This window comes from Macaca nemestrina, chromosome 20 (assembly GCF_043159975.1).
Source record: "Macaca nemestrina isolate mMacNem1 chromosome 20, mMacNem.hap1, whole genome shotgun sequence".
Taxonomy (NCBI): domain Eukaryota; kingdom Metazoa; phylum Chordata; class Mammalia; order Primates; family Cercopithecidae; genus Macaca; species Macaca nemestrina.
This window is the reverse complement of record NC_092144.1, coordinates 5,715,469-5,743,347: the sequence shown is the minus strand read 5'-3', so window position 1 is coordinate 5,743,347 and position 27,879 is coordinate 5,715,469. Positions and strand designations below refer to the sequence as shown.

The 27,879-nt window shown below is 45.5% G+C and overlaps 2 protein-coding genes and 1 long non-coding RNA gene across 15 annotated transcripts in view; 1 reads left to right on the top strand and 2 right to left on the bottom strand.

Annotated features, from left to right (window-relative positions):
• LOC105487087 (acyl-CoA synthetase bubblegum family member 2) overlaps positions 1-7,984 on the bottom strand; it is a 70,976-nt gene extending 62,992 nt beyond the window's left edge. Inside the window, exon 1 of one of the 2 annotated variants that reach the window (XM_071086328.1) lies at positions 7,928-7,984. The gene's annotated coding sequence lies outside the window, so the exon portion shown is untranslated. The remainder of the gene's footprint in view (positions 1-7,927) is intronic. The other variant, XM_071086329.1, reaches the window with a different exon arrangement.
• LOC105484754 (regulatory factor X2) overlaps positions 1-27,879 on the top strand; it is a 201,719-nt gene that overhangs the window by 69,204 nt on the left and 104,636 nt on the right. For 2 of the 11 annotated variants that reach the window (XM_011746722.2, XM_011746708.2), the window contains exon 1: positions 7,844-8,002. The exons of 3 other annotated variants lie outside the window; for them this stretch is intronic. Coding sequence is in view for 3 of the 8 variants with exons in the window: in XM_011746696.2 (XP_011744998.1) it covers positions 22,661-22,754 (94 nt within the window). In the remaining 5 variants the exon portion in view is untranslated. Of the gene's footprint in view, positions 1-7,843; positions 8,003-22,644; positions 22,755-27,879 lie in introns of those variants that run through there. 6 more of the 11 variants (XM_011746696.2, XM_071086323.1, XM_011746688.3 and 3 more) reach the window with 6 other exon arrangements.
• LOC105484789 (uncharacterized) lies at positions 9,849-25,961 on the bottom strand. 2 transcript variants are annotated; one of them, XR_989218.3, is made up of 3 exons: positions 25,786-25,961; positions 21,259-21,357; positions 9,849-10,272 (listed from the first exon to the last, which is right to left on the bottom strand). It is a non-coding gene; the product is annotated as an uncharacterized lncRNA (long non-coding RNA). The 2 variants fall into 2 exon arrangements; XR_011617447.1 differs by lacking the exon at positions 25,786-25,961 and adding an exon at positions 25,371-25,519.

The following is a 27,879-nucleotide window of genomic DNA, read 5'->3' as shown; positions in this document are numbered from 1 at the left end:
GCTGGGATTACAGGTATGAGCCACTGCGCCCGACTTTTTTTCTTTTTCTTTTTTATAAAACAGCAGGCAGCTCCACAAGAGGTCAGCCCTCCTCACTTCCCCAGTTACCAGCACAACATGTGCACCTCGGCCCAGAGGAGCCCAACCCAGCCCACCTGACCCCGGCCTGCAGTGCCAGGCACCAGGTTCCAATTATCTTTCGTATATTGTTATTGTACTCTACAACCTTGCTGAAATTGTTTCTCAATTATAATAGCGATTTGGTAGGATCCTTAGGATTTTCTGTATACAAGATCATATCATCTACAAATAGAAGTAGTTTCACTTCTTCCTTTCCAATCCAGTAGCCTTTTATTTCTTTTTCTTGCATAGTTGCCCTGGCTAGCTCCATCAGTACAATGCTGAATAGAAGTGGTAGAGTGGACATCCTTGTATTGTTTCTGACCTAAGGGGGAAAGTATTCAGTATTTTTTGGTTGTTTTTTCTTTTTTCTTTTCTTTTTTCTTTTTTTTTTGCCAATAAGTACTCTAATATTAACTGTGGGATTTTCATAGATACCCTCTATCAGGTTGAAAAAGTTCTATCTCTAGTTTCCTGTGCTTTTATCATGAGTGTTGGATTTTTGTCAAATGCTTTTTCTGCATCTATTGAGATGATTATATGGTTTTTGTCCTTTATTCTGCTAATATGACTTTTAAAATGTTGACCCAACCACTTTTACACTCTTGGGATACATTTGACTTAATCATAGTGTATAATTCTTTTTATACATTTCTGGATTTGGGATTGAGGGTTTTTACATTTATAATCATAGGAGAGATTGGTGTGTAGTTTTATTTTTTTATTATAATGTCTTTGTGTGGTTTCGTTATCCAGATAATACTAGCTTCATTAAATAGTAAAACTAAGTGTTCCCTCCTTTCCCATTTTAAGACAACAGATGCTCCTCAACTTATGATGGGGTTGTAGCCTGATAAACCCATTGTAAGTTAAAAATGTTGAAAGTCGAACCATCGTAAGCTGGGGACCATTTAGTTTGTGAGGGATTGGTGTTAATCCTTCTTTAAATATTTGGAAGAATTAACTAGTATAGTCACATGGTCCTAGGCTTTTTGTGGAAAGTTTCTTTTGGATTACTACTCAATTTCTTTACTTGTTATAAGTCTATTCAGATTTGCTATTTTTTATTGAGTCCATTTTGGTAGTTTTGACTTTCTATGAATTTGTCCATTTCATTTAGATTATTTTTTGGTTACTGGGTTTCATTTAATTTATCTAATTTGTTGGCATACAATCACTCATAGCATTGCTCCATCATTCTTTTTATTTCTATAAAATTAGTAGTGATACTTCCTCTTTCATTCCCGATTTTAGCAATTTGAGTCTTCTCTCTTTTTTTCTTGTTTAGCCTAGTTAATTAAAATTTTGTTGATCTTTTCAAAACACCAACCTATGGTTTTGTTGACTCTCCCGATTTTTATTTCTCTATTTTGTTTTTTCCTACCCATATGTTTATTATTTCTATCCTTCTGCTAGCTTTGGGTTTAGTTTACTCTTCTTTTCTCAGTTTCTTAAGGTGGAAGGCTATTGAGATCCTTTTTCTTTAGTAACATAGGTGTCTGACAGTTGTATATTTCCCTCTGCATTAGTTGCCTCCACAAATCTTGGTAGGTTGTGTTTTTATTTTATTTTTCTCAATGTGTTTTTCTTTACTTTTCTTTTCTGTTTTTAAATGGAGTCTCACTCTGTTGTCCAGCTGGAGTGCAAAATGGTGTGATCTTGACTCACCATTCACTGGAACCATTCGCTTCCCAGGTTCAAGCCATTCTCCTGCCTCACCCTCCCCAGTAGCTGGGATTACAGGCATGTGTCACCACACCCAGCTAATTTTTGTATTTTTAGTAGAGACGGGGTTTCACCATGTTGGCCAGGTTGGTCTCAAACTCCTGACCTCAGGTGATCCACCTGCCTCAGCCTCCCAAAGTGCTGGGATTACAGGTGTGAGCCACTGTGCCTGGCCCTTAATGTATTTTCTAATTTCCCTCATGATTTCTTCTTTGAGATTGAAGAGTTTTACACATTTTAGATGGTTAAGAAATACATAAATACTATAGTAAATATGACACATTGCCATGAAAAAAGCCTGAAATTTGCTTGAGGAAGTGGCTATTGGAGGACTGCAGCTTGTGAGTTATTGTGAAAAGGCAGAAAATCATCTGTAATCAGATGGAAAGTTGTAATGCTAGGTGTAGATAAATGTGGCTTATAATTCACAGGAAGCTGAGCTGGCTGGTAGATATTTCAGATGTGTGCTTATGCATATTTTGTGCAGTCCTATACGATTTGGTCCAGACAGGTGCAGTTTTCTATTTACCTAGTGTTTCTTGCAGACAAAATTGTGCATAAGGAAGGCAAAATCCACATTATGCTCAAATTGTTTGCTATTATATCCACCACTTTGGGACTAATTCACATTTCAAAGACAAGCATTCTAGCAGAACGGAGCATACAAATCAGCTACAAGGCACCTCCTGTCGCACCCTAAAACGTTATCCCTCACTCCCCACGTCTAGTCCACTAGAGTGTACTTCCAAATGTACCCTCAGTCCACCCACTCATGCCCACCTCCACTACCAGGTCCCTAAACCAAGCCACCATACTTTCCCACCCAGGAGAACTGGGACAGACTCCTAGGTTCTCTCTCTGTCCCTTTTATCTCCTACAATCTGTTCCCCATGAGGTGGCTCAACTGAGCTTTTATTTTTATTTTTATTTTCATTTCTATTTTTTGAGATGGAGTCTCTCTCTGTTGCCCAGTCTTGGGTGCATTGGTATGATATCGGCTCACTGCACCCTCTACCTCCCGGGTTCAAGCTACTCTCCTGCCTCAGTCTCCAGAGTAGCTGAGACTACACGTGTCTGCCACCATGCGCAGCTCATTTTTGGATTTTTAGTAAAGACCGGGTTTCACCATGATGGCCAGGCTGGCCTCAAGTAATCCACCCGCCTTGGCCTCCCAAAGTGCTGGGATTACAGTCATAAGCCACTGTGCCTGGCCTCAACCTAGCTTTTAAAATTATAGTTTAGGCTACGCATGGTGGTTCATCCCTGTAGCCCCAGTACTCTGGGATGCCAAGGAAGGAGGATCACTGGAGGTCAGGAGTTCAAGACCCTGTCTCTACAAAAAAAAAAAAAAAAAAAAAAAAATCTTGTATTTAACTAGCCTTGGTGGCAATGCCTGTAGTCCTAGTTACTTGGGCAGCTGAGGTGGGAGAATCCCTTGAACCCTAGAGTCTGAGGACGCAGTGAGCTATGATCGTGTCACTTCACTCCACCCTGGGCGATAAGAGTAAGAGTCTCTTAAAAAATTAATTAATTGACAAAACAAAATAAAATCACAGATCAGATTACATTCCACCCACTCCTCCCTCCACCTGCCCCCACACACCCCCTTGCTTAAAATCCGCCATGGGGGCTGGGCGTGGTGGCTCACGCCTGTAATCCCAACACTTTGGGAGGCCGAGGGGGCTGGATCACTTGAGGTCAAGAGTTTGAGACCAGCCTGACCAACGTGGTGAAACTCCATATCTACAAAAAATACAAAAACTATCTGGGCGTGGTGGCGGCACCTGTAATCCCAGCTACTTGGGAGGCTGAGGCAGGAGAGAACCACTTGAATCCAGGAGGGGGAGGTTGCAGTGAGCCTAGATGGTGCCACTGCACTCCAGCCTGGGTGATAGGCGACTCCATCATTAAAAAAAAAAAGAGAAAAAATTTAAAAAAGAAAATGCTTTGGAATTAGATATAGGTGGTGGTTGCACAACATTGTGAATATACTAAATACCATTGAACTATTTCCTTTTAAAATGGCTCATTTTATGGTATGTTAATTTCACCTTAATTAAAAAAAAATGTGTGGCACAAAAGCAGGACTCATAAGAAGTTGCCACTTTTTGGCTTGTCTTTTGCTACTCTGTGCTTGTTTTTTGAGCTAACTGGGGCCACAGTTTCCACGTCTGGCCAGGGCTGGAAGCAGGAAGAGGTCTAGCTTAGCTAAAAGGGTCAACCAGCAGTCCCAGGACAGGTGGTCACCTTACTCCCCAAGATTACAACTTGAGATCGCACCACTGCACTCCAGCCTGGAGTGCAGAGCGAGACTCCATCTCAAAAACAAACAACAGCAAAAACAACAGCAGCAACAACAAACCCTCCATTGGTTTCCCAGTGTGATCATGACTTCTTCCCTATAGCCTCCAATAAAATGACTGCCATCATATCATCCCCTGACTCACTCGCCCCACCCACTCATTGCTCTTCCCCTTTCACTTGGCTCCGGCTATGCCCAAGGACCTGCTTTCTGTTTCTTCCACATCAGCTTTCACCCCAGGGATTTTGAATTCCAAACTATTTTCCTCTGTTCCTCGTTACTCCAACGTTGCCTCAAATGTCAGCTCCTTAGAGAGACTCAGGGTGATCAACTCTTCCCGCTTTGGGGATTTCCCGGTTTTAGCACTAAAATTCCCATATCCTGGGAAACCCCTCAGTCTTGGGCCAAGCAGGATTGTTGGACGTCCCAGGGAGATCATCTCTGATTGCTCTATCTAAGATAAGGTCCACCCACCCACTTCTCCCACCAAGCCACTACTGTATCACTTTCCTATGGGCATGGGAATTTTACCTTTTTTTTTTTTTTTTGAGACAGAGTCTCGCTCTGTCGCCCAGGCTGGAGTGCAGTGGCTGGATCTCAGCTCACTGCAAGCTCCGTCTCCCGGGTTTATGCCATTCTGCCTCAGCCTGCTGAGTAGCCGGGACTACAGGCGACCACCACCTCGCCTGGCTAGTTGTTTTGTATTTTTTAGTAGAGACGGGGTTTCACCGTGTTAGCCAGGATGGTCTCGATCTCCTGACCTCGTGATCCGCCCGTCTCGGCCTCCCAAAGTGCTGGGATTACAGGCTTGAGCCACCGCGCCCGGCCTATTTTATTTACACTTGTGTCCTAGCACCTAGCAAATAGTAGGCTCTATCTATCTATCTATCTATCTATCTATCTATCTATCTATCTATCAATCAATCATCATATACACTATATGTGTGTGTGTGTGTGTGTATATATATATCTCATATATATATATATGAGATAGATTCTTGCTCTATCTACCAAGCTGGAGTTCAGTGGCACAGTCATAGCTCATCGCAGCCTAGAACTCCTGGGCTCAAGCGATCCTCCCACCTCAGCCTCCTGAGCAACTGGAACTATAGGTGTGCACTGCTGTGCCTGGCTAGTTTATTTTATTTTTACAGAGATAAGGTCTCACTATGTTGCCCAGGCTGGTCTTGAACCCCTGGTCTCAAACAATCCTCCTGCTGAGTCCCTGCACTTGGACCTCAATAAATATTTTTGACTAAATTTAATAATTGAATGAAAGGGACTGATTACTGTAGACCACTTAAGTTTAAGATTCTGTCGCATGGCCGGGCGCAGTGGCTCCTGCCTGTAATCCCAGCACTTTGGGAGGCTGAGGCCGGTGGATCACTTGAGATCAGGAGTTTGAGACCAGCCTGGCCAACATGGTGAAACCTTGTCTCTACTAAAAATACAAAAATTAGCCGGGCGTGATGGCAGGCACCTGTAATCCCAGCTACTGGGGAGACTGAAACAGGAGAATCGCTTGAACTCAGGAGGCGGAGGTCACAGTGAGCTGAGATCGTGCCTCTGCACTCCAGCCTGGGCAACAGAGACTTTGTCTCAAGAAAAAAAAAAAAAAAAAGAAGGAGATGATGAAATCAATTTAGAAAATCACGGTCAACATTTTAATTAAAATGAAACAGAACAGGAAATATCAGAGTGCATTAAAGTATCATTTCATGGTACTTTAGTTACAGTGTCATTTGTTTTAGTTACAGTATCATTTGTTTCAGTTATAGACGTTTGTGTGGACTGAGCCCCTAAGTAAAATGTATTTCCTGCTGTATGCTGTGGTCAAAAATGTTCGAAAACCACCCGTCTAGTGATCAACAGCATGCACTATGGCACTAGACTAGTAGGGCTCCGATCCCTCACAAGCTGTTTTGACACTGGGCAAATTCACTCATTCTTTCTGGGCCTCAGTTTCCTGATCTGAAAAATGGGGATAGGCCGCGCATGGTGGCTCATGCCTGTATTTCCAGCATTTTGAGAGTCCAAGGCTGGCAGATCACTTGAGGTCAGGAGTTCGAGGCCAGCCTGGCCAGCATGGTGAAACCCCGTCTCTACTAAAAATACAAAAATTAGCTCAGCATGGTGGCAGTTGCCCGTAGTCCCAGCTACTCGGGAGGCTGAGGCAGGAGAATGGCGTGAACCCGGGAGGCAGAGTTTGCAGTGAGCCGGGATGGTGCCACTGCACTCCAGCCTGGGTGACAGAGCGAGACTCCGTCTCAAAAAAACTAAATAAATAAAAATTAAAATTAAAAATTAAAAAATTAAAAAATGCTTAGATCACTTTCTGGCACGTAACAATTTAATCAGTGTTCACTAATATGATTTCTTGTTGAATGAATGAGTGGAGCTGAAGCCTAATCTCCTGCCTTTTCTCAGTACAAGTTGTTTTCTCCTATTGTTCCAGCCCCTTGTCTCGAATAACTATATGTTTACTTCTTTTTTTTTTTTTTTTTTTTTTTTTTTGAGACGGAATCTCGCTCTGTCGCCCAGGCTGGAGTGCAGTGGCCTGATCTCAGCTCACTGCAAGCTCCGCCTCCCGGGTTCACGCCATTCTCCTGCCTCAGCCTCCCGAGTAGCTGGGACTACAGGCGCCCGCCACCTCGCCCGGCTATTTTTTGTATTTCTTAGTAGAGACGGGGTTTCACCGTGTTAGCCAGGATGGTCTCGATCTCCTGACCTCGTGATCCGCCCATCTCGGCCTCCCAAAGTGCTGGGATTACAGGCTTGAGCCACCGCGCCCGGCCATGTTTACTTCTTTATTGTGTTTGTTATCAATGTTCCCTCGCTAGAATAAAAGCTCTATTTTTATAGAGAAACAGGGTCTGTTTCTGTTCTACTCATAGCTGAATCTACCAGCTTGACAGGAGGGTTGGTGAGTTTTGGCAAACGTTTTCTGTAAAGGACCGTATAGTAAATATCTTAGGCTTTGCGTGGGACATGCCGCCTTTGCGCAACTACTCTACTCCTCCAAGCTGTTCAAGGAAATGGGCGTGGCTATCTTCCAATAAAGCTTTATTTACAAACCCAAGCAGGCAGAATTTGACCCGCAGGCCACAGTTTGCCAATCTTTAAACTAGTTCAAAATACTGGACCCACTACAATAAAAGAGGGTCTCCTATCAGGTTCAGACCCCACAAAAGCTCCTTTTGATAGTTTCTTTTAACCATGTAAAAATATATATATATTTAAATTTTCAGCTGGGGGTCCGTGAAAAACAGGCCGCGAGCCAGAGTTTGCTGACCCCTAATCAGACTGTCCCGACATGTCTCACATTCCTCCTGTGGGGTTAACGAAGTCCCTTGGGTCCCCTAAAACTAGACTTTCCCAAAACGCGCCACCAACCCCCGGCCCCGCGCGCGCCTCGGGTTTGCCAACCCTCTGAGCCCAGCGCGCCTCCCGCCAAGACCCGCCCCCCTTCGCGGCGATTGGCCGAGTCTCGCCCTCTTTTCCGCCAGGGAACGCCTCCTCCTTCTGACAGACTCTGCAGACAGCCAATGGAACGCCAAAGGGTCTCGCGCCCCGCCCTCTTCGGGCCCGTTGGAGGCGGGCGTGGGCGGGCCGTTATGAAGGTGGGGCACGGAGCCTGGTAACCGTTGCCGGTAACAACGCCCCGCCCAGTCGGGCGGGCGGGCTGCGCGAGGCTGGCTGGCGGCGGGAGCCGGAGGAGGAGCGGCCGCCGCCGCCACCGCCGCCGCCATAGAGACTGTAGCCGTGGAGACTGTTACTTACCAACGGGGACCAACACGCAGCAGCCGCTGCCGCCGCCGCGGGAGCCGCTGCCCGAACTCCCGGCCCGAACTCCAGGTGACCGATGCGACCGCCCCGGGCCCAGCCCGGCCGGGGAGTATGGGGGGCGGCTGGGACCTCCCTCGGGGAGCCGGGGGAGCGGGCAGCACGTCCCCGCCGCTCACCCCAAACGTCCGGGGGGTGCGGCCGCGGGACCCGCCTCCGCCACCCCGTCCCGCGCGCGCGGCGGAGTTTGGGGGGACCCTGGCGACGCCTCCACTTTCCTTATGGACCGAACGCGGGGGAGGTGCGGTGCCGTCGCCTGACTTTTTACAAAACTTCCTGAGGTTGGGGCGTCCGGGGACCCCTTTCTCACGCTTACCTTCAAACTCGCTGAGTTGGGGGCGCCCCGGGAACGTCTCTCAAACTTCTCAAACTCCCTGAATTGGAGGCGCTTGGGGACCCTCTTCTCACTTTAACCCCCCAGATATCTGAGTTGGGGGCACCCGAGGACCCCTCTTTTACTCATACCCTCGAATTTTCTGAATTGGGGGCCCCGGGGGACCCTCTTCTCACGGTTACTCTCCAGATCTCTGAGTTGGGGGCGCCCAGGGACACCTCTTTTACTCATACCCTCAAACTCCCTGAGTTGGGGGCACCTGGGGCCCTCTTCTTACTTTACTCCCCAAACCTCCGAAATTGGGGTGACCCCAGAGCTCTTCTGTCACTCTTAGTCGCAAACTCCTTGCCTCGAGAGGACCTCGAAGACTCCCTTCTCATTTTTACCCCAAATTCCTAGATTTGACTTGTCCCGGGGACCCCCTTTTTAATGGACTCCCAGACATACTGAATTTGGGGGCACCCCTGGAACCCTTTTCTCATTCCTTAACTAAAAGCTGGTGCGTCTGCCCTGGAGAGAACCCCTCTTGTCCTTCTCACCTTTTCATCCCAAACTCCCCTAGCGAGCTTCCCCGGGAACCATTTCTCACCTTTTCACCCCAAATTCTCGCGTTCAGGGCTCCTCTCTCTGACACCCCCTCCCCTTCTCCCTGTGACCCCATATTCCTGAGTTTGGGGGTTCGTGCGTCCGCCAGTCTTTCCACGTCCCCCCAAGAAGCCCCTCCGCACGTCCGCAGCTCTCCTCTTAGGACTGATCTGGAAGGGAGAAAAGTTTCACTAAAGCGAGTGAAACTTTTTCTTTTTTTTTCAATTTATTTATTTTCTTAAAGAACCTAAACTGCTCGGGGCATTTTCTCCGAGGTTGTGCGAGTGCGTGTGTGTGTTTGTGGATTTAAACTCCACCCCCTTCCCCCCCCCCCAGCGCGGTGGCGGGCGCGCACACACACTCACACACACACACACACACACGCACTCACACACACACACTCACACACTCACACCCCAAATGCTCATTGCTTTCTTTTTCCCTCCCTCGGAGAAGCCACCGCGCTCCCTCGCCACCAGCCTCCGGCTCCGTTCCTTCTGGTTTTCCTCGCTGCTCCGCTAGGAAAGTTGGGTTTTCCGATCCTAGTGTCTATTTCAAGGGCCCCCCGAGGGCCCCAAGCGCCCGGGCCATTCTGGCGGCTGCCGGCGGCGCGGTTCATCTTCCTATTTTAACCTCCTGGTTGTGCGGCCAGAATGGGGAAGGGAGCGGGCAGGATGAGCGCCGGACCCAGGGCGGGCTGCCTTACCCCCACCGCCCCCCTCCCCCCAGGCTTTATTCCTACTTTGGGGTGTTGTTAGCATTGCGCCTCCCTGCAATTATTTTCCTGCTTTGTACCATAAATGACCAGCGCAGGCGTCGATGAGTTTTTTTCCCTCTCAGTCAGCTTCATCTCTGCAGGTCCGAGGTATCAAACCTCGTACAAGCTGCTTTCTCTGTTTCAACTAAGAGTTCCCCAACAAAGTAACAGTAATAATAATAATGACACAAAACAACAACAAAGACTAAAAAAAAAGTTTGCCTGTACATGTTATTGACGTGTATTTTATCTTTTTACATCATGCCCCGAAACATTGTTTGCTTATGGAAAGATCCTTACCTCCCGCCCTTCTCTGGATAAGGAGGAGGGGGCATCTGTGCTCTCTCCTGCTCCAGTTTAAAGACTTGAACTGACTGTAAAATAACCTTAGAAACGGCAACTCACCTACTCTGACCAGAGAAGTAAGAGTTTATGGTACCCTCCCCTAGGAAAATAATTTAAGTTCTTGAATGACTAGGGCTTCTTCATCAACAGGCGTGGTACGGAAGGCAATTCATAATGTATGATGGGAAAGATCACTGGTTCTGTGACTGTGTGACAGTTCAACGGACTTGGGTCGGGAACGAGTTCTGAAATAGTTTGCCCCTGCAGGAAAAGCAATACTGAATTATTTTAGTTTTTTAAGTTCATTCTTATAAACCACTGAATCTGAGAAGAGACAGACAGTTATTACCTCAATAACAGGACAAGTTCTTTGAAATCACTTGATCTTTGCTTTCTGCATGAAGGGCATGCATTACCTTAATGTATGTGTGATGTGTATTTAAATATAACAATATCATATAATGTATATGTGATGTATGTTTAAATATAGATACTCATCTTTTTTTTTTCTTTTTTGGAGACAGAGTCTCGCTCTGTCGCCCAGGCTGGAGTGCAGTGGCCGGATCTCAGCTCACTGCAAGGCCCGCCTCCCGGGTTCACGCCATTCTCCTGCCTCAGCCTCCCGAGTAGCTGGGACTACAGGCGCCCGCCACCTCGCCTGGCTAGTTTTTTGTATTTTTTAGTAGAGACAGGGTTTCACCGTGTTAGCCAGGATGGTCTCGATCTCCTGACCTTGTGATCCGCCCGTCTCGGCCTCCCAAAGTGCTGGGATTCCAGGCTTGAGCCACCGTACCCGGCCGATACTCATCTTTTAACATTGGTTATTATTGAAGTACTGTTAAGGATGGTTCTGTTCACCAGAAATGCAGATGCTGGGGAATTGTTTCTCTGGGTCTTATTGCTTAGATCTAATTGTTTAGTTTTATATTAACGTTATAATCAATACAAATATTAAATTGGCTTAACTTTAATATTATAATCGAATCACAATTTTAAATGCACCTGTGGATTTTTTTTTTTTTTGAGACAGAGTCTCACTCTGTTACCCAGACTGGAGTGCAGTGACAAGATCTCGGCTCACCGCAACATCCACCTCCCAGGCTCAAGGGATTCACCTGTCTCAGCCTCCCAAATAGCTGGGATTACAGGTGCGCGCCTCTGCACCCAGCTTATTTTTGTATTTTTAGTAGGGACAGGGTTTCACTATGTTGGCCAGGCTAGTCTCGAACTCCTGACCTGAAATGATCCACCCGCCTTGACCTCCCAAAGTGCTGGGATTACAGGCGTGAGCCACCCGTTTTCGGCCCCTGCACCTGTGGATTTTTATAGTAGCTAATGATTGTTTTGGTCATGAAATTCTGGGGCCAGAAGGAACCACATCTTATATATTTGTTTCTAAAGTTGACAGCTGTTTATTAAATATTTAAATATTTTTAAAATATATTTTGAAATATTAAAACATGTATATATATTTATATATTTAAATATGATAAAATCTAAATATAATATAAATATATTTTAAATATAAAAGAAATATATTTAAATATTTACAAACTTTTAAACAGTGTGCCCCCATACATACACACTTACTTGTAAAATATGAAACTTTGGAAAAACAAAGGGAAGTTCTCATCTTGCTTGTCAAGACACTCACTAAACTACCGGAGAGGAGAATGCGAGTCTGTGGGCCCGTCTCTGAAGCTACGGGTCCAGGGCACTCCCACTAAACATAGCTGTATTTCTGGACTGAACTATATGAATATTCACCTGAAGTGGGGAAGAGAAGGACCATAAGTAACCTCATGTCAGTTCAGGCCAGCTTTTGTCACCAAGTGAGTTCAGCCCAAATTTACAAAAAAACTTCCAGTTTTCAGAGTTTCCTGGATTTCAGTATTATTGTAAGGGGTTGTGGGCTTACGTATTTTTTAAAAAGATGTTTTGACTCCCGCTTTAGAATGTAAATGGCGATGAGCTCCTCTGCTGGTCGTGTTCTCATGCTCTCTCATGTAGACATATGCCTGGCATAGTGAAAGCTCTTATTTCGATGGATGGATGGATGGATGGTGGGTGGGTGGATGGATGGACGGATGGATGGATGGGCAGGCCGATGGAATATACGCTGGGAATTAGAGAGAAAACTGAAAACCACCTACTTGCTTCTTGGAAACTCTAAGGTCAGCAAAGGAATCCTCATAGGAAAAAAATATAGGGGAAGACCCAGAATGAAGGGGGTGAAAGGGATAAGGGTAGGTGAAGGAGGAGTGGGAAAAGGTCCAGAGAGAGGCCCTAACAGGTCTAGAGGGAACTGGAGCCTGGGAAGCTCCAAACTGGGTTAGGATTCTAAGCTCTTCTCTGCAGAAAACATCTCTCGCGCCGCCTGCGGGGCACATCCAGGTGGATTCTGATGGGCACCTGAGACTTAAGGTGGCCAAGCTGAGCCTGTCACAGTCCCCCCAGATCTACTACTCCCAAAGTATCCCCCAGACTCCTTAGTAAGTATCAGCTCACTTCTCCCCATTACTCAGGCCAAACCTTGGGATTGTCCTTGACTCCTCTCTCCCAAGCCATCAGCAAATCCTGTTGACTCCACCTTCAGTAGTTACCCAGAACCTGACCATGCCTCGCCACCTCCACCGCCAGCCCCTCTGGTCCAAGCCACCAGCATCTAGCCCAGATGATTCCACCACTGGCGCTCGGCAGTCTCTCCTCAGCCCAGCAGCCAGACAGGGCCTGTTAACCCTAGGGGAGGGGGTGTCATGTTAAGTTCTACTTCATATCCCTCAGCTCCAAACCCTCCGATGGCTCCCATCTCACCTGGAGCAAAAACCAAAGTCACCCCAACTCCATTCCCCGCCAAGCCTAATACCTCTTTGACCTCATCGCCAACCTAGATGCCTTCCCCTCACTGGACTTCCACTCTGCTGGCCTCCGGAAGCTCCTTCCAGCTCTGCCTGGAAAGCTCTTTGCCCAGGTATTTGGAGGGCTGGCTCCCTGACTTTCTTCAGGCCTTTTCTCAAATGTCACCAGGCCACCCACTTGAGAATGGGTGCTCTCAGCCTCCTCCCCTGCTTTCTCTTGTCTCAGCATTTATTCCTATCTAACACACCATAAGTGATACATATTTATTTTATTATCACTGTCCTCTTGTTAGAATGTCAGCTCAGTAAGGGCAGGAACTTCTATCTGTTTTATTAACTTCTTTTTTTTTTTTTTTTTTTTGAGATGGGGTCTCACTTTGTCACCAGGCTGGAGTGTAGTGGTGCAATCTTGGCTTACTGCAACCTCTGACATCCGGGTTCAAGTGATTCTCCTGCCTCAGACTCCCGAGTAGCTGGATTACAGGCATGTGCCACCACACTCAGCTAATTTTTGTATTTTTATTAGAGACCGGGTTTCACCATGCTGGCCAAGATGGTCCCAATCTCCTGACCTCGTGATCCGCCCGCCTCAGCCTCCCAAAGTGCTGGGATTACAGGCATGAGCTGTTTTATTAACTTCTATATCCCCAGGGCTGAGAATAATTTTGGTGCTGAGTAGGCAATTGAGAAATATTTGTGAAATGAATAAACAAATGGTTGCCTTGACACTTATGGGGAAAGCATATATAGAAATGAAGAGCTGGGAGCTGCATTGGGTGTGGTGGCTCACACCTGCAATCCCAGCTACCTGGGAGGCTAGGGCAGGAGGATCGCTTGAGCCCAGGAGTTTGAGACCAGCCTGGGCAACATAGTGAGACCCTGCCCTTAAAAAATTTTTTTTTAGTTAAGAATTGCTCATAGGCACCTTAAGCTCATATTGCCATCTCTGAGTCAGTAGAACTCAAATTGGATGAATCTGGATGAACGGGGGCAGGGCAAAGAGGAAAGGAAAAGGTGCAGGTCATAGTGCTGGATGTTGTAGACCAGGGCTTTGGAGCACAGCAGAGAAGGGGTTAAATTGTGGCGCCACCATTTATTAGCTTAGTGGCTCTGGGGCAAGATTTGACATCTGTGAAATCGATAATAATAGCTCGTGTGGTTGCTATATTAGAAATAATTTCTATAAGCTATTTAGCACAGCGGCTGGCATCTACTAGATGCTCAGAAAAAAGTCAGTGTTATTATTATTATTATTAGGATGAAGCAAATAAGTAGTAAGTGGCCTGGGATGATCAGTTTTTTACTGTGGTTTCCTGACCAGTACTAGAGGCTAAGGAGGCATTTAGTAAATACATCTTGCTTGATTGAGTGGTCGGGCCCCATGCTGTCTGTTTTAAGGTAGGAAATCCCCTTAAATTAACCTGGAAACTCATGGGTACTAATGTGTCCCTCTGCAAACACAAGTGCTTCATAAGAACAAAAACAACACGAAAAGTTGTTGGAGTCCTACATCTTGATTGTGGCATGGGCCCCTCTGAAATGACTCCCCAGACATCACATTTGTGATGGGTTTTGGGGAGTGGCCAGCTCTACAGATGAGAACATTTTAAAACTGGTTTCCCTTCTCTGTTATCACTGGCTCTTGGATGCCAACACGGTCGGAGTCTGGAAATGAGCCACTTGGAGCTGAGGACTGGCCTGGTCTTCGTGCCAGGACTTGAGTTGGGCCCTTAGGAGCAGACAGCCTGGCCTTGCTGCACCTCAGTTGTTTTTTCCTGAAAGTGCATTCCTGTTTTATGATACATAATGTCTTGCGTGTTTGAAAACCCTGTTGTATGCCCTGGCAATTCCTTATTCTTATTTTTAATGTTTGTGAATTTCATGACTTTCTAAAAAATACAGTTGACTTGCCACTGCCTGTAGATGATACATAAAGCAGACAGATTTTAAATGCTGTCAGTTCATTTACACCTGCTACAGTCCATGTTTCAAAGTGGAGAAAAAGCTGAAAAGCCATTAAAAATATGTAGAATTTACATGTAATGGTCCGATATAGTGATTATTTGTCATTTTTTATATAATGAAGCCCAGATGTGCTATATATGGTAAGCCTATTTCTACTAAGATCTCTGCAGTTATTTTGGACATGTGTGCATGTGTTTGTGTATATGTTTGAGACTGGGGTGTGGGTAATTAATAATAAGAAACTTTAAAAAAAAAAAAGAGAGATGAAATCTTGCTCTGTTGTCCAGGCTGGAGTGCAGCCTCAAACCCCTGGGCTCAAGCAATCCTCCTGCCTCAGCCTCCCAAGCAGCTGAGATTATAGATGTGAACCACTGTGCCTGGCCATAGAGGCTTCTTATATTTGAACTTGGCTGAAAAATTGAACAGTAGAGACAAAAAAAGCAAGGCCGTGTGATGCGGACTGGGCTCCTGGCATCCAGCAGTTTTTAAGGAGGTGACAGTTGAGCTGAGACTGAAATGAGGAGAGGGAACCAGCGCTGTGGGGTTCAGAAGGAAGAGCCTTCCAGGCAAGGGACAGCAGATGCAAAGGTCCTGCAGTTGTGTGGCTGATGCCTGGCGAGCAAAGCAAAGAGAGGCAGAAGAGACAGGGGCAATCTGCGGGGCCTTGGAGGCCATGAGCAAAGTTTGGATGCTATTCTAAGTATAAACTGGATCATCAGTAGAGTTCACGTCAGCCTGTAGCTGTCAGATCAAGGGTGTCCAGTCATTTACCAAAAGACCTGCTTTTCAGACTCCTGACATTTGTTCATTATTCATTCATACATTCTTCATTCATTCATCCTCCATTCATTTATTCATTACCTTCTTTGAATAAAGTGCTATCCTACCCGGTTACAAAGACCAAAGACCAACAAGGAAGGGGAGTCAGTATCAAATAGGCTTTGCTGGGTATTTCTACAGGCACAGAAGGCAGACAAAATAGGGAGGCCAGCTATCCCTGGAGCTGAGGAAACGTCTGAAAAGAGGGTGTGGATCTGAACTGCATCTTGAGAATGGTGTTCTGCAGGCAGCAGGTGGGGGAGAGGGATGTGGCCATGTTTTCAGGACTGGGCAGTCCATGTTTTCATGTCTCCATGAATCTGATGACTATACCCCATATAAGTGGAATCATAGAGTATTTGTGTTTCTGTGACTGGTTTATTTCATTTGCATATCTTCAAAGCTTGTCCATGCTGTAGCATGCAGCAGAATTTCCTTCCTTTTTAAGGCTAAAGAATATTCCATTGCATGGATATGCCACATTGTGTTTACGCATTCATCCATGGATGAACACTTGGGTGGTTTCCACCTTACAGCTATTGTGAATCATGCTAAGCAGAGATCTCGAAGGGACTCTTAGGTGGAGGGAGAACCTGGACAGAGGCTCAAAAGGCAAAGGAGGAAATAACTTCAAGAACTGAGCACTATGAAGAGTGAGATCCAATGGCAACCAGAAAGATAAGACTTGCCCAAGTCCCATGAGAAAAAGGACTGGGTCCCCACAGAAAGGCAGAAGGCTTGACTCATAAGCGCCTGTCTCCTGGAAAACTGTTGAAATTATACCAATGATATAGAAGTCCATTCCTAATGCTGCAATAGCACTTAATTATACTTTTTTTAAAAATGCAAACTGTTTATCTTTTAGAAATTGTGCCATGTTTCCAAGGATACATTTCTGTCCAAAAGGTGATCGGTGGGGAAAGGCCTTAGAAGCAGTTTCCAAAAAAATTACCAGCCCACAAAAATGTATGCGGGCTCCACCCAGGCCAGTGGAAACCCAAAGAAAATAACACGAAGGCCTTTTTCCCACCTCTCCTGTCCTTCTCAGAATACATACAGACAGATGTAGCCTGCCTTGAGAAAAAATATATTTGGAATTCCAGACCCACTGAAAACAGACTAAAGGATATGCTTCTGATTTTAAAAGGAATTATTCATTTCTTGAAGAATTCACCCTACTAGGGATTTCGGTGAGGAGCTCACTGGGATCTCCATCCATTTATTTAGCAAATATTTGTGGGCCTGAAATATCAAACATCTGAGGAGCTTATAATTAGTTAAGTATTTACGTGTATTAATATCATCATGTGGACAGTTGAGAGGGGAGAAGGCACTAGACAAATTTAAAATTATTAGAAACCATTGGCAACTAATATTCAGACCCTAAGTTAAAAACAGGATATATCTCAGGAGCAAATCTTTTGTGTAAATCCTGGTATTTTTACTGCAGACCCTTAAAATGACAGACACGGGTGAGTAGAATTACTTCTGGAAATGGATATGATTCTATTAATTAATTCAATTAAATCAATGTAATTCAATTAATCGCCAGCCTTAGTTCACACTGATGACCGTGCTCATCAGAGAGACTCAGCATGCAAAAGCAAAGACTCATCAATTTGCAGTTATTTAATTTAACGAACTGCGGGATGGTGGAGTCAGCAGCAGCGACTGGGCCGCAACATGGCGCCTCCCACCTAGACTTCCGGTCCGGAAACTTCCACCTTCCTCCCATTTACGTGGGCCTGCTTGAGCCTACTTCTCTTCTTTTTTTTTCTTTTTTTTGAGACGGAGTCTCACTCTGTCACCCAGCCTGGAGTGCAGTGGCGCGATCTCGGCTCACTGCAAGCTCCGCCTCCCGGGTTTACGCCATTCTCCTGCCTCAGCCTCCCGAGTAGCTGGGACTACAGGCACCCGCCACCTCTCCCGGCTAGTTTTTCGTATTTTTTAGTAGAGACGGGGTTTCACCGTGTTAGCCAGGATGATTTCGATCTCCTGACCTCGTGATCCGCCCGTCTCGGCCTCCCAAAGTGCTGGGATTACAGGCTTGAGCCACCGCGCCCGGCCTCTCTTCTTCTTATACTTCCGTATTGTCTCCCTGCGGGTCCTTGCACAGACCTTGGGTTCCTTCGTCTCTGGATTCTTACTGATCTCCGTCTTCTCCCAGCCGCCTTGTCACGTCTCTCTGAGCTATGTCAGGAGGAACGGAAGGGCACTTTCTGACTACTTTGTTAGCCAAACGGACAAACTTCCCCCTCCCCTTTGTTGTAACCACACATTCAAGGCTTCCTTCAGTCCAGCCCCATCTTCCTTTTCATTGCCTCCTTTTCACTACTCCAAATGACCTTGCCATACTTTAAACGGGTCTTGTACTTTCTTATCCCGTCTCTGGAATGTCATTTCTACTAAAGAAAATCCTACTCTTCCCTCAAGACCCTTCTCTAATCCCCTCTTGCCATGGAACCTTGAGATTTTCGTTGAGGAGTTAAGTTGGAAAATATAAACTAGAGCAGAGTCTCTACCATGGCACTATTGACATTTGGGGCCAGATTATTCTTGGTTGGGGAGACTGTTCTGTGCACTAGAGGATGTGGAGCAGCCTCCCAGGCCTCTACCTGCCAAAAGCACATTCCCCCTTCCCCAAGTGGTGACAACCAACTGTTTCCAGACATTGCCAGATGTCCTGAGGTGGGAGCTAAGGTGAACAGAATTGCCCCCCAGCTGGGGGCTGCTGGACTAATCAACCAGAAGTGGCAAAGACTGCAGGCAAATTGCCTCAGCACTTAGATTTAGCATTGCAAGGCCTCTTCGACAGGTGGTAGTGATTTGTGCGTCTCATTTCCTATTCTTGATTGTGGCAAGGTTCTGGAGGATGGAGACAGCTACTCCTGCCACAGTTCCCACAGGCCATTGTACATAGGGCTTCATATTTAACACGTGAGTGAATGACACACATAAGCCCGAGTGCTCTTCAGAATGGCAAGGCCTATATCAAGATGGTAAACGTACAGTTCTTAAAAAAAAAAAAAAAAAAATCACGCAGTCGGTGCCTGAGATCCAATAACCTTCAAACTCCATGTTTTCGATTTGGTCTCAATTAACATTCCAGCTCTTTCAATATGTACTTTTCCTTTACCAAATTTCAAAAGAAATTTTAATCAAAGACCCCTACTGTTAATTAATTTCCCTTTTTACCCAGCCAAAATTGCAAATGAAGTTCTTTTTCCAGAAAGTTCGGGGAGCAGGGAGGGGTTTTATAACAGAGCTGCTGCTGGGTCTCATTGCTAGGAGCTGAGTACGCAGTGGAGAATATGAAATCCCGAATTCTATGTCCCAGCCCATTGCAGTGGCTTGATTTGTCTCTTGTTTTGCTTTGGAACTTTTCAAAGATTTCACTCTGTTAAAAAGTCAATTTGGAATAAATATAGAGCTGTTATGTCTATTAGAATTGTTTCAGCAACGAAATGTGGCACTCAGCATTTGTCGAACCAATGAATTCTCCTTTTTGCTCTGAGGGAAAGCAAGGTTATAGGGCAAGTTGTATTTTAGCCCTTAGCTTTTTTTTTTTTGTGGTTCAAACAATTAGTGAAATATTTGAAAGCTCCAGACACTTGGGGTCACCCCAAAAAGTCAGCCCTGGGCCACGAGCAGTGGCAGAGGAAGCAGTTACAGAGAATTAACAGAGTTACATAAAATTTACTCACTTTGTAGACAAATATTTCTAACCTTGGCTCCCTTTCTTAAAGATCTATTTCCCCAGCTTTGTTCCCCAACTCAAAAGCATTTCCCAACACATGGATCTGCTACCACTGGATCTGCCAAAGCAGAATCCTCTTTTTTTTCCAGTTCTTTTTTAGGCCTTCCCAGTAGGCTGAGGAGAAAGTCTCTTGTGGGTGTTAAGGTATCTTTAACCCCTCTGTAACACTCCTGACCTCTCATGTTTAATGAAGAACAGACTTCAAAACTCGAGAGCTGACTGTTAAAGAAAAATAGTAAATGGTAGTATTGGTGGTCCTGGAAGGTGCTAAAACCAACAAAGAGACACTGCCTCAAGATCATTGCCCAGGTGGCTCTGATGAACTTGGACGAAAACGCATCTCGCTGAAGACTCTCTTTATCTTGTGGCCTCTTTATAGGTGTTATTATCAGCCAAGCACTCACTGCACTGCCTCGGTGCAGGGACAGCCCCCATTTCTCAAGTTCCCACAATGGAGCCCCACATTTCTAATTAGACCAGTAACAGTTCTCATCAGGAAGAGAGGTCATTTTTCATGCAAGTCAAAATATAAGCCACTTAGAGAGGCTGGGATAAACTTCATGGGTGGCAAAGTTCTTTTATTGTTTCCAAATAGATACTCTGAAATAATTATATGTTTAGTTGTCTGGTTATAAAGCTCTTAGATAAAATAACGTATGACATCATTTATCAAGTCATTTGCCTTCTCTGATCTATATAAGAATGTTCAATGCTTTGTGATAACATTTTTGATTCTCATATAAGAAAAGAAGAAAGAGGGTTTTTCAAGAACAGCAGAGAGTGGTGTGTTGGCCACAGAATCAAGCAAACGGGCAAAAAAGCAGCCCTCAGTAAGGAGTAGCCAGACGTTAAAAGTAGTGCCTGTTAGATCAACAAGGTTATGTTTTAAAAATAAAGGGAACCTGGCACGGTGGCTCATGCCTGTAATCCCAACATTTTTGGAGGCTGAGGTGGAGGATAGCTTGAGGCCAGGAATTCAAGACCAGCCTAGGCACCATAACAAGGCTCTGTCTACACACACAAAAAATTTAAATTAGCTGGGCCTGGTGGTGCACACTTGTAGTCTCAGCTACTCGGGAGGCTGAGGTGGAAGGATCACTTGAGCACAGGAGTTGAGCACAGGAGTTGGAGGCTGCAGTGAGCCGTGTTTGCACCACTGCACTCCAGCCTGGGTGAGAGGGTGAGACCTGTCTCTAAAATAATAATAATAATAATAATTAATAATAATAAAGGGTTGCCATGATATTACCTGTGGGTACCTACTATGTGCCTGGTGCATTACATATATTACTTCTAATCCTTGTAAAAGCCCAGTGGAATTGGAATGATGATCATGCCCTCAGAAGGGTAAAGATATCTTAATGCATGTCTCAGTCCTTTGGGCAGGTAGCTGAGGAATATTTCCTGCAGCTAAACTGCACTCAATTTGCCTTTCTCCTTAGTTGCTTCCCCGCTTTGTTGCTTCAGAAAGGGTTGGACCCAGGGTCTAGGAAGAAAGGCAAGACCCAAGTGAAAGAGAGATGTGTGGGTCCCAACCTGGGCACCCTGCTCTTGCCAGAAACCTGAGTAGCCTGGACCACTCGTTCTTCCTCGCCAGGGTCTAGTCCAAGGCTATAGATGGAGCTGTCTCCTCTGTTGCCCAGTGTCGAAGGGTAGGGGTCACCTCATCTTCTCCCCACTCTCCTTCACCCCCACTAACCCACTGCCCTCTTTTCTACTCACTACTTCCTATAGATCCCACCACCCAAACTGGTCTTGTATTGATTCTTCCCTTTCTATTTCGGATTATACTGTTCCAATTCAGACCCTCTCATTCAGGATTGTTCAAGTAAACTTCCGATTTCTTACCTTAGCTGAAGGGTAGAGCACGGGTCTTCTTGCTCTGTGTTCTTCCAAATCTGGTGCTTCTAGCTGCCCTCAACAATGGCCTTAAGATGGCGGGGGACCCTGGGAGGGGGAGACCACCCGATATTGTGAAACACCATGGAATACCAGGAGTGCACTGAATTAAATCATGTGAACTCATCATATTTTATTCATGCAACATGATTAAATTATAAGAAATGAGCGTGTGTGCAGTATCAACTTGTGAGCATACGTTTTTTAAAACTGCTGTTGGCCGGGCACGGTGGCTCATGCTTGTAATCCCAGCATTTTGGGAGGCCGAGGCGGGCGGATCACAAGGTTAGCAGATCGAGACCATCCTGGCTAACATGATGAAACCCCGTCTGTACTAAAAATACAAAAAAAATAGCCGAGCGTGGTGGCGGGCACCTGTAGTCCCAGCTACTTGGGAGGCTGAGGCAGGAGAATGGCGTGAATCTGGGAGGCGGAGCTTGCAGTGAGCCGAGATCATGCTACTGCACTCCAGCCTGGGTGACAGAGCCAGACTCCGTCTCAAAAAAACAGACAAACAAACAAAAAACTGCTGTTGATTGGGAGAGACAGACTGGTGCAGGGCTTCCCAATAATGTGAAACCTGCAGGGTATGACATTATTTTTTGTTTTGTTGTTTGCTACTCTTCATTAGCAGATAAGAGGAAACGTCTACCAAAGGTTTAAGAAATATTGATAGGGAAAATGTTTTAAATTCAAGGAACCTAGACAATAAATATTTCTGTAGATTGGCACAAGTGCCATTATTTTATTTGAGCAGTGCCTTTATTTTATTTGAGCAAAGAAAGCCCACAGGATGTTTAAGTATTCCAAGGAAGTGGGGATCAGCAAACATTCTCTATAAAGGGCTAGATAGTAAATGTTTTAGCTTTTGCGGCCCAGATGGTCGCTATCTCCACTACTCAGCCCTCCCGATGGAGCTTGAAAGCAGATGTAGACAACATGTGAGAGCCTGGGCATGGCCATGTGCCAATCAAACTTTATTTATGGATGCTGAAATGTGAATTTCATGTAATTTTCATGCATCGCAAAATATTTTGATTTTGATTTTTTTCTAACCACTTCAAAATGTAAAAGCCATTCTTGGCTCATGGGCCATACACAAACAGGCTGGCGGCTGGGCCAAATTTGGGTGGTAGGCGGTAGTTTCCTGAGTCCTGCCCCTATGGTGGAGTCCAGGGGCTCTGACTCACATTCATAGACTTTCTCCAAGTGGTCCATCTTATTTCCCCCTTTATTCCCCGAGCTCCAACCAGCTTGGTCTCTTGACCCCTTCCCTGCCCCACACACCCTCCCCTTGTCTACACCTTTGCCTGATTTTCCCTACCCCACCTCCAGCAGGGTCCAGGACGGGATGCTGCCCAGACTCCCCTGCCCTGCTGTTTATGGCACCCTGTTCCATCTGGAGTCTGCACCTGTCACCTTTTGCCACGTAAGGAATTATCTGTGTACGTCTCCTTTTCTTTCTTACCCCATCCATACAAAACCCTTGAGGATAGAGGCCATGTCTAATTGTATTTGTGGGACACCACATAGAGTAATTATTTGTCAAAATTACATGAGTTCTTACTAGATAGAGATCACATCTACCTCTAAAAATCATTTTGCTTACTTTCTAGTAAAATAGGATCTCTTAAGATACTTGTGAACTCTTAAACTTACCCTAAGATGATTTATTCTAAGGGTCTTCTAGATCATTACCGGCCAATATAGAAACATAACACAAGCTACATGTGAAATTTGCAATTTTCTAGTAGCCGCATTTTATTTATTTATTTTTGTTTTTATTTATTTATTTTTTTGAGACGGAGTCTCGCTCGGTCGCCCAGGCTGGAGTGCAGTGGCACGATCTCGGCTCACTGCAAGCTCCGCCTTCTGGGTTCACGCCATTCTCCTGCCTCAGCTTCCTGAGTAGCTGGGACTACAGGCACCCACCACCACGCCCGGCTAATATTTTGTATTTTTTAGTAGAGACGGGGTTTCACCGTGTTAGCCAGGATGGTTTCGGTCTCCTGACCTTGTGATCTGCCTGTCTCAGCCTCCCAAAGTGCTGGGATTACAGGCATGAGCCACTGCGCCCAGCCCAGTAGCTGCATTTTAAAAAGTAAAAAGAGACAAGTGAAAGTAATTTAATAATACATTTCATCCGATGAACTGTATTGAAAATATTCATTTCAATATATAATCTATAGGAAAAATTATTGTTGAGATATTTCACATTCTTCTTTGTGTGCTAAGTCTTAGAAATCTTAGTTCAGACCAGCCCCATTTCAGGTGCTCGGCAGCCACGTGTGACCCTGGCTTCTATACCGACTGCACAGGTAAAGGTGTTAAAGTCAAGGCAGGCACAAGTTTTACGTCAACTCTTCCTTTTAAAAGGCGACCACTATATTGGCTACTTACTGGCGTGCAGATACTCCATAGCCGTGAAAACATAAGGTCATCGCAAAGTCTGAGTGGTGTGGGTCCACCTGACCTCAGTGTTGTCCATTTTCTAAAGTGACCATCGCTGGACTTTGTAACACAGGTGGTGCCCTCCAAGCCACCTGAGTGCCCTCCAAGCCACCTGAGTGATCTGTCCCCAGAATTCCCTAGTGACCATTTCAGGACTTTGGGATCCTGTGTGTAGTCCCCATAATTCTGACTGCTTCTCTTTTACATTATAAAAATCTTACCTTTTCATCATAAAAAAAAAAAAAATCCAAATCGTACAAAAGAAAAAAAGAGCCTCTAGCTGCTTCTTCCTCTCTCCTCTGCCCCTCCCACCACTAAGAAAAGTTTGGTGTGGATGCTTTCACATATTTCGCAGGCCTATAAAATATACACACGAATTTTTTAGTATTTTTTGCATTGAGATGTAATTCACATGCCATAGAATTCACCCTCTTAATGTGTACAATTTAATGGCTTTTAGTATATTCACAAGGGTATGCAGCCATCACCATCATCTAATTCCAGAGTCATCACCCCAAAAAGACACCCTATCCCCATTAAGCAGTCACTCCCCACCTCCCTTCCCCAGTCCCTGGCAGCCACTAAGCCACTTTCTGTCTTTGTGGATTTGCCTGTTCTGGAAAGTTCATGAAAATGGAATCGTATAGTAAGTAGCCTTTTGTGACTGGCTGTTTTTAGCATGATGTTCTCAAGGTTCATCCACCTTGTACCATGTGTTGGTGCTTCATTGCTTTTCATGACGGGAATAAGACTGTGTGTGTGTGTGTGTGCAAAAAAGAGATATTATTTTGCTCACTTTTCTGCAACCTGCTCTTTTACCTAATATTTAGCCTGTATATTTCCTTATCACTCACTATTTGTGTTTGTGCTTCATTCTTTCTACTAACGGTCTGATATTTCCACTCCTGCCCTAAGTAGTTACTTAGCCTTTTATTTAATTTAATTTATTTATTTTTTTTTGAGACAGAGTCTTGCTCTGTCATCCAGGTTGGAGTGCAATGGCACAATCCAGGCTCACTGCAACCTCTGCCTCCTGGGTTCAAGCAATTCTTGTGCCTCAGCCTCCCGAGTAGCTGGGATTACAGGCACATGCCACCATGCCCGGCTAATTTTTTGTATTTTAGTAGAGACAGGGTTTCACCATGTAGTCCAGGCTGGCCTCGAACTCCTGACCTCAGGCAATCTGCCCCCCTCAACCTCTCAAAGTGCTAGGACTGCAGGCATGAACCACTGCACCTGGCCTTAGTTATTTATTCATAGGCATTTTGGTTATACCTTCCACTTTACCGCCAATGCTGCAGTAAGCACACATGCCCAAATACATTTGTGTACACATGTGAGATGTTTGCACAGTCACGGGAGGGAAATTGCTGAGCCTGACGGACTTCCTCCCCTTGGCCTTAGCTTGCCGCCACTTACATCTGCACTCCATTCCTACTATAAAGGTGACTTTCCACTTTTGTCCTCTCCTGAAACTGCACTGCCTCCAGCAGGACCAGAGCCACCTCCTCACCTCCCCGACACCACAGGGCCTTTTTTACCACATGCCTGTCCTTTGCCCTAAGTCCCCGTCCCACTCCTTGCCTCTCAGACCAGCACAAACTCTTTACCTTCTTAACATTTCAGAGTAGCAGGTCCCAGACCCTTTGACGGACTCGTGAAAACTTGTGTCTCCACCCTCCAGGAGAATGCACACTGAACTCAGCCACAGTGTTCTGTGGGCCACTGAGGAGGTGCTAGGACACCTGGGCAGCCTCTCCCCCGGCCCCTCTTCTGGAACGTGTTCCCCGTCAGCTTGGCTCTGCCTGTCCTACAGCCCACGTGTGACTGACTCAGCCTCATTCTGTCACCGTGAGCTGCGCCCATGCGGGCGTGTGCCTCTCAGGGAGGCCTGGCTGCTGGGCTAGTTTGCGCAGCCACAAGCTCATGCTTGTCGCCCTTGACTCCTGCGCGGACTGGAGCCTAGCAACGGCGTGCCCCGCCCCTCCGAATTCCCTCTGGACGCGCGGCTGTAAACTCTGCTACCTTTATTCTCCAGCAGAGCACTCATTCTGCTGCCTTCTCAGCGGAAGACCTTCTTCCAGCAGCCCAGGATGCAGCCTGCGGGGCCACCCTCCGTCCCGAGCTGCTTTCTCGGGTCATTGACCCCCTGCTGCCATGGCCCGGGTTTAGGGACTTGAGCCCCTGCTCTCTCCAGCCCGAGGAGGGAACTCAGTTGTGCAGCCACTAGATCCTGTTCTTGAACCTCTTTCTTGCTGTTATAGTTGGCTTCTTATTATGGTACAAATTCTTTCTCTTTAACTCTATGTAAACAATTTAAAACCAGAATTCCTGTGACCTAATCCTCGATAAAGTTATTCATTCTTAATCTGAGCTTTTCTCCCATTTTAAATTCAGTGAATCATAGTTTTCTTTTTTAACATCCTTTAAGATTTCTGAGACACCAACCTCCACAGTTTTCCTCCCCCCACCCCCGAATGTAGAATCTTCTAGAAACTCCCTGCTCCTTTATTCTCCAGGGTTAATGTTCACTGAGGGCTTGGCCCAGAAAGTCTACAATTCTCTGACTCCCAAACTGGGACATAGTCTCATTTCAGATTCCTGATTGTAGAATGCCTACTTCCCGCAGTTCGTTCCTCGTTCAGTCCCTCGGCTTGTTCTGTTGACGGGACTCATGTAAACACGTTTTGCTGCTTAGACTCAGCGTTTCTGAACCAGACTTCCCCACACCTACTTCTCTCCCGTCACTCGAGATTTTCACAAACAGTCTCTTAGGGATCATGTTGAACAGATATTTTTGTTTGTTACTGAATTTTATTTCTGAAAATGTTCAAATTGTACTTTGTAAGTTCTGGTGCCTAGTTTTCTCATAATTATGAGAATATTGCATTTTACTTCTCCTGAGGTGAGGAATGCAGGAAATGCTTTTAGTCTCTATGTCATTGTTTCTCTTCGTGGCTGGCATTTGCCAGCACTCAGCGTCATCTTCTTTTTTGAATTGTGGTAAAATTCACATACAATTCACTTTTTTTTTTTTTTTTTTTTCAGATAGGCTCTTGTTCTGTCGCCCAGGCTGCAGTGCGGTGGTACGATCATGGATTACTGTAGCCTCCACCTCCTGGGCTGGGACTATAGGTGCACGCCACCGTGCCTGGCTAATTTTTTGTAGAGACAGGGTCTCACTATGTTGCCCACGCTGCTCTCAAACTCCTGGATTCAAGCAGTCCCCAGCCTCAGCCTCCCAAAGTGTTGGGTTTACAGGCATACGCCACCACACCCAGCCCAAAATTTACCATTTTAACCACTTTAAAGTGGTTTTCATTTGGTGGATTTTAGGATTTTCACAGTGTTGTGAAGCCATCATCACTCTCTAATTCCAGAACATTTCTGTCCCCATGAAAAGAAACTCCATACCTATTAGAAGTCAATCACAGTCCCCCACTCCCCAGCCCCTGGCAAACACCAGTCTACTTCTCATCTGTGTGGGTTTTCCTCTTCTGAATATTTCCTATAAATAGAATCATACAATATGTGACCTTTCTCGTGACTGGCTTCTTTCACTGGTGTGTATATAAATATATATTTAAGCCCTGGAAGATTGGATAATATTGTTTTGAAGTTCATCCACATTGTAGCCTGTGTCAGAGCTTCATTCTTTTTCATGGCTGAATAGTATTCCACTCCATGGATGGACCACATCTGTTTACACGTTCATCCCTTGATGGGCATTTGGGTTGTTTCTACCTTTTGACTATTACGAATAGTGCTGCCGTGAATATTTGCGGACAAGCTTTTGCCTGGACATATAGCTTCATTTCTTCAGGGAATATACCTAGGAGTGGAGTTGCTGAGTCGTATGGTAACTGCATGTCAACTGTCAAACCGTCCTTTCACATTCCCACCGGCAGGGAGTGAGGCTCCAGTTTCTCCACATCCTCACCAACACTTTTATTTTTCCCTGTTTTTACTATAGCCAGCCTAGGAGGTGTGAAGTGGTATTTCATTGTTGTTTTGATTTGTGTTTCTCTAATGACTAATGATGCTGAGCCTCTTTTCATGTGCTTTTCTCTGTCTGTAGATCTTCTTTGAAGAAATGTATTTTTTTTTTTGAGACAGAGT